This window comes from Kryptolebias marmoratus, linkage group LG23 (assembly GCF_001649575.2).
Source record: "Kryptolebias marmoratus isolate JLee-2015 linkage group LG23, ASM164957v2, whole genome shotgun sequence".
NCBI classification, from domain to species: domain Eukaryota; kingdom Metazoa; phylum Chordata; class Actinopteri; order Cyprinodontiformes; family Rivulidae; genus Kryptolebias; species Kryptolebias marmoratus.
The window spans coordinates 1,292,329-1,305,534 of NC_051452.1; the positions used below are offsets into that span (position 1 = coordinate 1,292,329).

Sequence of the window (13,206 nt, forward strand, 5' to 3'; positions counted from 1 at the left end):
GATTTCAGCAAACCAGTTTCCTCCCCAGCTGCAGCTGTTTTGCACGTCCTGCAGTGTAATCATGGAACATAAACGCATCGACAAACACTTTGTGTCTGCAAAACATGTGAGGAGAGCTGCAGACCAGGGACAATCCAGAAATGCTCATGAATGTTAGTTTAGAAGCTATCAAAGTTCTCAAATAAAGCACCTTTTGAGAATGTCAATGTTTGTTGGGAATTATCTTACAAAACTAGGAAGTATTTTTGGTTTATATATTAAAAGTTATGGTTGTTTATTGATTTTAGTAAAAAGCAAATCGCAACTTTTACGGAAAATGCCCCGCGAAATCAGGCATTTTAGCCGCAACAATCACAAAAAATGCCCGCGAAATCCTGGAGGGACTGTATTTTAAACAAACTAATAAGGCTTCTTTTCTTTAGGTAACATCTTGTTATCTTCATAAAACAAAGCTTGTTTTTTTGGAGATAACCAAATAAAACTAGCTTAACTATCCATCGTAATTATATAACCGGATAGTTATTTGTGATCTTGAGAAAACTACATTTCAATTAATTAATACCACCGTTCACAGTTTTTGTTCAGATTGAATTTTTGATAAAAATATTGGTTATTTTAAAGGTTTAAACATCCCTTTTGTATATTTAGTGTTAACTGACAAACTGAGATATTGAGGACACGAGCTGCCCCATACTTTGCACATTTTTAAAAGATGTTTTTTTTCGTATTGGGCAAGCCGTAATTTTTAAAAATCTAAATGCTGTTCCGAAATGTCCCGAAACAGAGGACCGAAATTCAGTTTAACTCAAACGATTATTTGGTTACAAACAAATTTCTTTGCTTTTCTAACCTGCGACGTCTCGCCTCATTAACCCAGGTGTCCTGTACCGAGCGAGGTTTTGGATCGATGTTAATGTTGATGGCATTAGTCCTTACAAAATGTCTGTTAAATGTACAGAAACACCTACAAATACAGGCTAACCATTGCGCTTAGAGTTAAGTTTATTCCTTTTAGTTTGTTTATTTTCGTCATGTGATAGGAAGTCAAAAAGAGTTCGTGTTTAGCTGTCTGCAATTCCCGTTTGATCACCGGGTGGCACTGTGGCGAGCTTTTTCCGAACGTTCCACTCCTGCTTCGTTCTATGTTCGGCTAGCTTTGTCCCAGTTCTGTCGAAGCTTACGCGAGAAAATGGTGAACAATTCCAAAGACAAAACCCTGTAAGTGTTTTAGTTTTGATATTTGTTGCGTCATTGAAGTCACCGCTGTCGCCACCTACTGGCCTGGCATGGGTATTTTTTATTCCTAAATTGTACTTTTTTCTTTTTTTTAAACATAACGCACAAAGTAAAGCTGAGGTTTTAGCTGCAGGTTGATATTTATTTCACGCAGCGTCTTTTTTCCCCTCCCCTGCATTGATCTTTTCGACAGGCAGGTTGATTGGAGTTTGCACGATCTATGAATATTTATGCAAGCTTTGAATTACCAGAGCGCTAAGCAACTGCGCGTCGCCGTCTTTGTTTTGGACGGCTTCGTGCTTACCTGCATTTGCATCTGTCAGGGTTTTGCACTTTAAAGTCAAACGGCGATGCTCCATTATGCAACCGGAGTTCAGAGAATTTAGCCTCGTGGGCTACTTATAGACCTTGTAGTGGTTTCAAGAGATGAAAGGGAGTGGGAGATGTGTGACGCAGGGAGTTTTAAAAATTTTTTTTAAATTTAATATGAGCTGCTACATAAATGAGTGTTAGGTAAAGACAAGGATCGAGCAGAAAACGGATTGAATTTCTTAAAACCGTGGCAGCAAACAGTATTATGCTGCTTTTTAAAATAAAGACAAGGAAAGTTTCATTTTAAGATACCAAACAAACATATTTTACAAGTCATGTTTAAAAAACAATATTTTTTTAGTTGTTTAATGACAGTTTTCAAGGCAAAACAATTCTAATCCAGCTACATTATAAGTCTTAGATATTATAAAGAATTTAAACTGTCAAAAGTAAATAAATCAATAATTTATTAAATATATCATGAAGCCTAAAAGACTAAATAAACTACATAATTATTTTTATATGTCTGTATTTCTTTTTTTTGTTATTTTTCTTGGCATTTTTGCTGTTCATTCAAACTAACTTATTTATTTTTGTATTTTAATCTCATTTTATTTCTTGAATTTACATAAAGGGTTTTGGTGTACTTTTCTATTTACCTTTTATTCCTTTCTCTTTTTTCTGTTTTTTCAAACTTATTTATTTCTGTTTACCTTTAACATTTTTGACATGCGCGTTCTACTGCTAGCACAGTTAGCATTGGCAGCTAGCTTAAACGGCAGATAGCTTGCAACAAAAATTGGCCTAAGAATCATCAACCACACAGCGTAGCTTCTTGCTTTAACGTTGTACACATATTTGTACCTTTTCGTAAAAAGAAAAAGTGGCAATAACAAGAAAAGAAGTATGAATAATTTATTTTTGCAGCTACTGTAAACAGTGAGGCAGCCATGTTGGGGCAGCTAACATGGCTGTCGGTTATCTCTTGGTGACTCATAGTTTAATTATTTTTGTATCTTATTCCACTTTTATTGTTTAATTTTATATATATAGATTTTGTTGTAATTTCCCTTCATTCCTTTTCTTTCTGTTTCTGCAAACATATTTATTTCTGTTTCTTACATGCACTTTCTTCCGCTAGCACAGCTAGCATTAGCAGCTAGCTTAAACTACAGATAAATTGCGACAAAAGTGGCCTAAAACTCATCAACCACAGCATAGCTTCTTGCTCTAATGTTATAGCTTTTTGTGAAACGGAAAAAGTGGCAAGTACAAGAAAAGAAGTACGAATAGTTTATTTCTGCAGCTACTTGTAACAGAGAGGCTGCCATGTTGGATCGGACAGTCAGGACCGGGTTGTTTTTGGTTATTTTTGTCCAACTTGGGGCTTTCCCACTTCTAAATTGAAAGAAAACAACTTAAAAAACATAAAATAAATATTAAACCTTTTAACTCCTTTCATGCCAGAGCTTTAAACTGAGAATATATTAGGTTAGGAAACGTGGAACCATTTTGGTTGAAGCTTAAAAACAACGTTATTTGAGCTAAACATCTGCAAAATCGGCCGCGCTTCAGCCATCTTTGTGTTTGCTAAGGGCAGCCATCTTGAACTGAGTTAACTCCAAACGTCAATCGGTTGGATTTACATCTAATGGAGGAGATATTTCACTAACAGACAGACGGACAGCGCGAACACCTGAAACACAGGCACAGATGAGGACATTATTGCCCTGATTTTGCCTTTCGATGAGGCGAAATGAATAAAAAACGAGATATTTAGACAAAATCTCAGAAGGTGTAAGCTTATGATCTACAATCTATCAGTAAAATGATCTGTGTGCTCTAAAGCTGAGAGGGTCTCACGGTTATAATACAGTGTCTGTGATGGAAACCTCATTTGTTGCTGTGATTTTAGCAGCCTAATAATACCGGCTAATGGCATCCCTTCGGCCTCATCTGGGTCTCAGCTAAATGAAGTGGCTAACTGCCAAGCAGGCAGCTTTTGAATCAGGCCAGACGGAGACGAAATGATTTTTTTTTTTTCTTTTGGAATTTACATTTCACTTTGCTGCTCGTTTGGACGGCCTGATTACAACAAAAGGTCGTATTTACCCAGAAGGCCCCTGTGCTGTAGCCCGCTTCCTGCTTTTGGAGCGATCTTCAGCCGAAAACGATGTTTTTAGGCGGACCGGAGTTTGATTGTGCGTTCTGACTTTTTCTGCAAACTAACTAGAGCTCGATTGAAGCGGAATGAATAGGGCTGCTGCGAACGCACCCACAGTTAAATCGCACGCAAAGTGGTGGCGTCGACATTTTGACTTCGAGGAGGCGCGGTAACGTGTTTTGAAAATGACAATCTCAACATATATATATATATATATATATATGGTTCAGTTCTGAAAAAGTCTGTTTAAAATCCGCGAAGTGGTGACCATTTAATTTTTGCCTATTCAAATACATGTTAAGGCCTCATAACCCCGCTTCGCTTCAGTAACATTTTCCACATTGTCAACGTTTCATTTTAAGATACCAAAGCAAACTATATTTTACAAGTCATGTTTATGATATTTTTGTTTTTTTAGTTGTTTTATGGGATTTTTCTTGGCAAAACAATTCTAATCCAGCTACATTAAGTCTTAGATATTATAATGGATTTAAACTGTCAAAAGTAAATATATCAATAATTTATTAAAAATATCATGAAGCCTAAAAGACTAAATAAACTACATAATAATTTTTTTATGTCTGTATTTCTTTTTTTGTTTTTTTTTCTTGGCATGTTTGCTGTTTATTCAAACTAACTTATTTATTTTTGTATTTTATTTCTTGAATTTAGATAAAGGGTTTTGGTGTACTTTTCTATTTACCTTTTATAACTTTCTCTTTTTTTCTGTTTCTTCAAACTTATTTATTTCTGTTTACCTTTAACATTTTTGACATGCGCGTTCTACTGCTAGGACAGTTAGCATTAGCAGCTAGCTTAAACGGCAGATAGCTTGCAACAAAAATTGGCCTAAGAATCATCAACCACACAGCGTAGCTTCTTGCTTTAACGTTATACACATATTTGTACCTTTTTGTGAAAAGGAAAAAGTGGCAAATACAAGAAAACAAGTACGAATAATTTATTTTTGCAACTTTAAACAGCGAGGTAGCCATGTTGGGGCAGCTAACATGGCTGTCAATTAACATTTTCCACATTGTCACACAGTTTACACTCTCAGAAACCTACATAATTTTACCAACATGAAATTCTGAATGATTACTCACCCTCTTCGCATTCTGGTTAAAGCTTACTGCCGCTGTCGTCCTTATATTTTTTCCCTCCTCCTTTATGTACCGAACGGAAGACTCGTTCATCTCGAAGTGGCGCCCTACAGCCGCATAGCTTTTCCCTTTCCTTTAGCATGTCCAGGAGTTCAACCTTTTGAGCGATGGTTAGCCCCGGACGTTTAGTCGACACGAGGCTTGAAATAAATCCAACTTTTTGAACGAAAAAAAAAATTGCCAACACACTTCACCGTGAAGTAACCGCATTAAAGCAAAAGCGATCAGGAGTCGATATGAAAACTACAGTTTAAGAAAACAGGCTGAAACGTAGACCGACTCTCTCTTGGCCAATCAAGACATGAAACAAAGCGCTTTGATGTCCATTGACCCAATCGAGATACGAAACAAAGTGCTCTGATTCATACATGAGAATTATGTCACAGAATTTAAAAAATCCAGTCCAGTGAGACCGCAGAGGGTGAACCGCGATATGGTGAGGGACCACTGTAAGTGACCACTAACATGAAACCAGCTGAGGAACTTAGGAAAAGATAAACATGATGGCGTGCTTCATGCTTCGGTCTAACTGCGTTACCGCAGTCCTTACGCTGTCAGCTAACGGCTCGCAGTACCTGCACTGCTGGCTTGATAACATTCCAAGGGGCTTATCTTTTCATTTTTCCTATCTCTCCGATTTTCCAGGATAACGACCACAGCCGCTTGCATGATGGACCTGCGGAGGTACCCCCTGGACGAGCAGAACTGCACCCTGGAGATAGAGAGCTGTGAGTGGACGGATCCGACCTGATTGGGTCTTCCATAAAAAGAGAGCGGCGCCGCCTGGCAGCTTGACGTTTTTCGGTGGTGTTGAGGGGGGAACGACATTTAGACATTTCGGGTTTAATGCTTGATCTCTCCGTTGGAAATATGTGGACTTTAAGCTCGACATGATACAAACTTGGGGGTTTCCCAAAGGTCATTTTTGTCAGACTTTGGACAGTTCTTGTTAAAACCTCGTACGGCTTGCCCTGTGCAGGGGGAAAAAAAAAAATCATGAGAAATTTGCTTTTTTACGCTTACACTTAAAACAGCGTTGGTCTTCAGCTGAAGATGGCACAAAAAGTATTTTCTTTTAATCTAAATCAGCTATTACTGGTAAAAAACACCAAAAAACAAACACCTATTCAGTTGGAATAAAAAGGTTTATAGTCGCTCATTATTGTGCGCAAGTTTGAACTTATTGTGGATTTTCCACATTAGAAAGTCCGGCTTAAATATATAGAGTCACCTGACTCTTTTAATAAGTGGTGCCGAAAGTTCTGGAAAGTCTTTTATTTTGACGAGACCGTGGTGGTTTCTCCTTTTCCAGCATGAAAAAGACAAGCCAGGAGAATATCGAGCTTCCCAAAGCTCCGACCTTAACCCGAATGAAAAATTTGCCCAAAAGCCGGGTCTGTGCCAAGAAAACCAAACAGTTTACGTGAACAAAAGAAGAGCCGTCAAATACCTAACCAGAAACTGGATGTTGGATCCAAAAGGTGTATGGTTGATGCTCAACTTGGTGACCAAATATTACCCTGGGTTGCATTTCTGCCTGCATGTGTTCGGGTTAGAGAAAATCCACAGGAATGATCAAACCTGCCCACCCGGTTCTGTTTTTTTTTATAAATCACTGAAGTTATAAGTCGTAGAACCATTCCACCCTGGAAAAGGATAGTTGCCCGATCTGTCGGTAATTTCAAAATAATCCAATATGTGGCTTTTATGCTTACATCCAAACCCTTCTTAGCACCTTTGTAGCAAACGGCAAAATAAACATAGCTGCTTCAGAAACATCTCATCTATGGAGGTAAAAAAAGCCAGTCCTTTTAACGGATGATCCCGATCGCGTTCTAGAAAAATTACAAAGTGGATTTTTTTTAGCTTTATTCAACATGTTTACACGCGCAGCGCTTTGTTACGAGCTCCGTCTTCAAAGCGCCGCTTGTCACCGAGTTAGCCTCCGACGGGGTAATTATTCACCCCCGGCCTGCCGACTAAACGGCACTCGGGAAAAACAAAGGCTTTGATTGCGAGAGTGGCGCGCGCAATATCTGTTTACGTGAAAAACAGTTCACGGAGTACGGGCGAACGAAACCCGCCTGAAGTGAAGCAAACCTGGTAAATGTCTCGCTTTTCAAAGCTTCGTCTGGCTCTTGGCAGTGACTTCAAACGTTTTTTTTTTCTTCCCTTTCAACCAAACGACAGCCCAGTTGGACGATCAGCAACACTGCATATCTTGGTCTCCAGTGATGGGTTTGACAGATGGTTACACCTTGGTGTGTGTGTGCTTCTTCTTCTCCTACAGATGGCTACACCACGGACGACATAGAGTTCTACTGGAAAGGCGGCGAGGCCGCCGTCACCGGGGTGACGCGCATCGAGCTGCCGCAGTTCTCCATCGTGGACTACAAGCTGGTTTCCAGAAACGTAGTCTTCTCCACAGGTGAGCGCCGGGGCGCGGTGGCGGTCACGCCTCGAACGACGCCGTACGTAACCGCCGCCGGCTCGTCGGCGCTTGAGGTCGGATTGGAACGAGGAAGTAGCACATCGAGCGCCTTGACCTAATGCAAGCGTCCCAAAGTGGCGCGTAACGAAAACAGAACGTAAATCAAGGAGCGAATTATTTCCAACAACAAAAATACAACAGTTTTCACCTTTTAGCAGACGAGCGCGTGCAGTCGTTTAAGGTGCTGCTTACTTTCAAAGATAGGAGTTTTACAGAAAAAATTCCAAAATTCTCTCTGGAAGAACCGAGCTGAGGCCTTCGCTGAACCATTAAACTTGGATCTGTACAGCCTGTTTCCAAGCAAAGAGGCGAGCATTTTGCTGGTTTCAGGAGAAAAAGTCCAACTTTTAACAGGAAGAACATCAGAGTAAACTAACAGGAAGCTTGTTTGAGGGATAAAAAGATCACAAGATGTTTCGACTTAAGCTCAGCGGGTCAGTGGTCTCCGATTAAAACTCAATCAGGTCTGCATAAAGGTATTTTTTTTTTATCTAAGATCCAGTAAATATAGATTTATTCCTCTTCTAAAGGCAGCCACGCTAGTTTTCTTTACTCTCTGCAGAGAGAAGCAGTAATAAACTGCAAGTCTTTACTGTATATGATGGAAAAATCCCGGTCAGATTTGACAAGGAGCTAAATAAAACTGAAAAATCATCAACGACCGGTTAACTTTTAAAGTCAACTAAGTTCAAGATGGCCGCCTGAGGCGAATGACTTTATGGGAGACAGAAATGTGACCGGTGCTGGTGATAAGTCGGAATGAGGGATAAAATAAGCAAAATAAGTGAAAACTTTAATTTTTGCATAAAAAAAACAACAACAAAACCCCACCTAGCGGTCCTGGTAGTACGTCTTTAGAAAGAATCTTTTTTTAAATTCCTTGAAAGTTGACCTCTTTTTTTCAGCCAGGGGCTGAAAAAGGGCAGGAATTTCCAACGCTCCAGACCAATAAAAAAAAAAAAACGAGCTAGTTGCCAAATTTCTACAAACTACAAACCATTTTGAAGCTTTTGAGATGTAGAATGTCGAAAATAAGGCGATATTGAGAAGCTACGGTGGCCCTGAAGGGCAAACCACGCCAACACACACAACGACAAGTGTAAAAGCACGGCGACTTCTAGAAGCGGGGAGACGTGGGACGTCGCCGATTGGACGACGGCGCCGTTTGGCTTTCGAACGTGAATTTTCGGGATCGGTCCGGCCTCACCTCGTATGTACGACCTGACTCAGCATATTCTTGGATGGCGGCAGCTGCAGCTACGTTTGGGTCACCGGAAACATTTCAAAAAGACGTGCTACGGATGCCATCGTCCAATCGGCGGCGTCTTGTGTTTCTCACTGGTGGTAGGCTAATGTCGTTGCGTTTTTAAATCTGTAGTGATCTGCCGACGCGGCTCGGCCAGCAGGGGTCACAAGTGGGCACAACTCAACTCGAATGTGGCGTGGTAGTACCTGAGAGTCATACTCTGAGTGGGACATTTCTACGGCGACGCCATCGTTTCTCACCAGAAGGTGGACCGAGTCTCAAACTCCGGCGGGTGATATGCATTCCAGTTTTTTTTTTTTGTTTTTTTTTTGGTCTGCCTCTTGGTCCCTCTCCTCGGCTTCGCACATGGCGTCCCTCCCACTCGCGGATGTCGCTCGGCGTAGCTGTTATAGCAGCTCCACACCTACACGCTCGCTGGCGCGCCTCGGCCTCCTCTTTCCTCGAATCCCTTCGGCGTTCGTTCCACAGTGGAGACGCTCGGGTCTAAATTAGTCTGGAGGAGCAAAAGGAAGCAAATTAGTCTTTTTTTTTTATTATTAAGAGCCCGGCTATCGTCTGCTTCTATTCTCACGCTGTCATATATGTAAATTATGTGTCGAGTTTGCTCAAAGATACAAGAGCTGCTAAGCAGGAGCCAAAAATAGGATCGTTTAAAGTGCAGAAGAAAGTAGTGGGTATTTTTAGACTGTGAGCTTTACAATTTATTCATTTAAAAACAGAAGGATGTTCAAGTTTTTGTTGTATATTCAGTGAAAACGAAGCTTTGTGTTACAGCTTTCCAGATGCAAGGATTTGCATTTTTTCATTTAAATAAAGGTTCTCAGGACAGTAAGCTTTAAAACCCAGGCATTTTGACTTTTAGTCAGTAAATGGGTTAAAAACCATATTTGAAATGTCTCTTGGTGGTGCAAGTCTGTGTTAGCATATGACCAGGCTAAGTTTGCGTTAGCATATGAGCTGGCTACGTCTGTGTTAGCATATGAGCAGGCTACGTCTGTGTTAGCATATGAGCAGGCTAAGTCTGCGTAAGAATATGACCAGGCTAAGTTTGTGTTAGCATATTAGCACGCTACGCCTGTGTTAGCATATGAGCAGGCTAAGTTTGCGCTAGCATATGAGCTGGCTACGTCTGTGTTAGCATGAGCAGGCTTCGTCTGTGTTAGCATATGAGTAGGGTAATTCTGCGTTAGCATATGAGTAGGGTAATTCTGCGTTAGCATATGAGTAGGGTAATTCTGCGTTAGCATATGAGTAGGGTAATTCTGCGTTAGCATATGAGCAGGCTAAGTCTGCGTTAGCATATGACCAGGCTAAGTTTGCGCTAGCATATGAGCAGGCTACGTCTGCGTTAGCATATGAGCAGGCTACGTCTGTGTTAGCATATGAGCAGGCTAAGCTGAAAACATTTTTTGTTAGTTTTAAAGCGTTAGTTTCAATATTTTGAAGTTGGGTTTTGTGGAAAAGTTGTGAACATTTTAGTGTCTTATCTGTTGTAGACAAAAACTCAGTTATGTCTGACCAGGCTGACAAACGTTTAGAACTTTTAATGTTTATTTTGTAAGTGTAGCGAGCTAGCTAGCTAGCTGTAGCATGTCAAACACAGGGATGTAGAGGTTTATAAGATAGCATTTTGACCCCAAAGGCAGCAGGAGGAGGGTTAAAATGGCAACAGTCCACCTTAGTTTTAGCCGTTAGCTTGTCACTCCGGTCAGAATTAACCGGAGTTAGTTCTCCAATTCAGAGACACTTAAACTTTTATGTTGAGGTGCAAACCACAACACGAGGCAGGGATTTTTTTTATTTCGTACTCAAGAGACTTGTTCTCTCCGGCCGGCCGGTTTGGACGCACGCTCGCCACGAGCACCTTCGCCTGAAACCCCACAGGGACGGAATTACGCCGTAATGAGTTCCTCCCCCTTCGGTTTCTCAAATCAAAGGGGAGAAGAATAAGTGGGAGTAGCGAGTCGTAGATACGGTCTATTGAGAGATATGCTGAGACTGCCGTCACACACACACACACACACACACACACACACACACACACTTGATATTCCGGTTCCTGGAAGGAAAATGGCAGAAGCTTCTCTCATCATAAAGAAAATTCAAGCATCAGATGCGTTTCTACCTGCGTTTCTAAATATAGCGCTCTTGTCGCCGCGGCGTAGAGTCAAACAGATGAGTGAGGACGTGGTGATTCTTTCTTTCTTTTATTTATTTTTTATTTCTTTTCTTTTATTTTTTATTTTTAATCACCGTCCTGGATAATGTGACACGTCTTGCGCTGCGGCGGAGAGGCTGGCGTGTGTCGGCGCTTCTCGAGAGGGGATGCTTGTTACCATGGCGACAAATCCGGCCCATGCTGCTGGGGTTGCCATGGAAACTGAAACAAAAACACAAGGTGCTTTGCTCTTTGGAAATATATACATGAAAAAAAAAGAAGAAGAAGAAGAAGAAAGTTTAATGTTTGACGCTCGCTCAGATTTCATTTTCCGGGCACCCGAAAGGTTCCGACGCCGTTTCTTTTTTTTTGTCTGTTCCTGTCTCCTCCGTTTAGGTGCCTACCCTCGGCTGTCTCTGAGCTTTAAGCTGAAGAGGAACATCGGCTACTTCATCCTGCAGACGTACATGCCGTCCATCCTGATCACCATCCTCTCCTGGGTATCCTTCTGGATAAACTACGACGCGTCGGCAGCCAGGGTGGCTCTGGGTAAGAAGCAGAAGCGGGGATCGAACTTTCTCTGCTGAATTAGGGAACCTATCAGGAAGTTGACCTAGGTGCCGATTTTTTTTAAATCAAGGCAACCAATGTCAGATTCATAAAGCCAATTTTTTTTTTTTTTAAACTGGGCTCATAAAAACAATTTAATAGCTTTAAATAGAAAACAAATACTGTAACTACTTGGGACCCGTACATATTCATGGCTCACCATGAATACAATAAATAAATTTATCCGTATTTTCTGTCCTACAGGAACACATCCTAACAAACCCATTGAATATCAAAGGCTCAGAAAGAGATGGTTTATGGTTTCACTGGGTTTTTTTTTTTTTGGTAAAAATATAATTATTCTGTTAAGTTAGCGCAGTTTTGCTGAGGGTTTTTTATAACAAAAAAAAGCACCTTTTGTCCACTGTATTGGCAAAACCAAATACTTAAAAAGGCAATAATCAGCCGTAATAATCAGCCGTAATAATCGGCCTTAATAATTGGCCTTAATAATCGGCCGTAATAATCGGCCTTAATAATCGGCCTTAATAATCGGCCTTAATAATTGGCCTTAATAATCGGCCTTAATAATCGGCCTTAATAATCGGCCTTAATAATCGGCCAATCGGTCTATCTCTTTAGCAAACTGTGACTTACAGACCTTAACCCTCTGTTTCTTGTTCTCTCTTTGGGATAAAAACTAGCAAACGGTTCTCTCACGTGTTCCAGGAGTTCCTTGTACCGTTCGCAAATGTTTCTACGACGACGTCCTCTTCGCTGTCAGCCACGAGACTTTTCAGCTGCTCTGAGAACTTCACTCGATGCGTGGTCCCGTAGTGAGCCGAACTTATCCAAAGTTTTATCATTAAACAGTCCACCCACTCATCGAACAAATATGATTGGTTGATTTTGCCGCCGTTTGGGAGAGATTTCTCTAATAGCGTTCCCTTCCCAGCAACCGAGCTAGTTTATATATATATTTTAGAATATTCTAATTAAGGAAGTTTTAAAAATAACTTCTCGAATCCATTAGGCTCTGTCTGGTGGCCTAGAGGGCCCTGATGGTGTCCCTCTGCCACAGGAGCCATAACTACACCCAATCTCTAATGAGCGTGTATTTTCACCACTTATTAAAAAAACAAAAACAAACAAACGTTGGCGTAAGTCACCTCGGGACCCCTGTGAGCAATAATAAACCCCACCCCCCCACCACCAGATAAATGTTTGTTGGTTTGCAGTCATTGCGGTTCCTCGCGGAGGCTGCAGTGCGGTTTTGTCTTCGGATAATGTTGACTCGATATGATGTGAGCCAGGAGTAATAAAGGCAATATGAAGGCTGTCAGGGTAATATCTAAAAATGTTATCTGGACGCCGGTAGAGTCTCGAGAGGACGCAATAGTGTCGGGTTCTGAGTGCTCCCAGTGTAACTTAATTAAATTGTGCACCACCGTCTGTTGGTTGGGCCCTGTACCTTTTTATATTTTTGTACTTTCGAAGTAGGAGCACATTAGCAAACTGTTATTTATATATATATATATATATATATATATATATATCAGTCCCTCCAGGATTTTGCGGGCATTTTTTGCGATTTCGCGGGGCATTTTCCTAAAAGTTGCAATTTTTTTTTTCTAAAATCAATAAACAACCATAACTTTTAATATCTAAACCAAAAATACTTCCTAGTTTTGTAAGATAATTCCCAACAAACCTTGACATTCTCAAAAGCTGCTTTATTTGAGAACTTTGATAGCTTCTAAACTGACATTCATGAGCATTTCTGGATTGTCCCTGGTCTGCAGCTCTCCTCACATGTTTTGCAGACACAAAGTGTTTGTTGATGCGTTTATGTTCCATGATTACACT

General features: G+C 40.7%; 1 protein-coding gene across 4 annotated transcripts in view; it reads left to right on the plus strand.

The window, feature by feature from the left end:
* LOC108249474 (gamma-aminobutyric acid receptor subunit beta-3) overlaps positions 1 to 13,206 on the plus strand; it is a 64,260-nt gene that overhangs the window by 37,275 nt on the left and 13,779 nt on the right. For all 4 annotated transcript variants that reach the window (XM_017438879.3, XM_017438880.3, XM_017438881.3 and 1 more), the window contains 3 exons: positions 5,521 to 5,603; positions 7,166 to 7,303; positions 11,188 to 11,340. In XM_017438879.3, the coding sequence (XP_017294368.1) occupies positions 5,521 to 5,603; positions 7,166 to 7,303; positions 11,188 to 11,340 (374 nt within the window). The remainder of the gene's footprint in view (positions 1 to 5,520; positions 5,604 to 7,165; positions 7,304 to 11,187; positions 11,341 to 13,206) is intronic.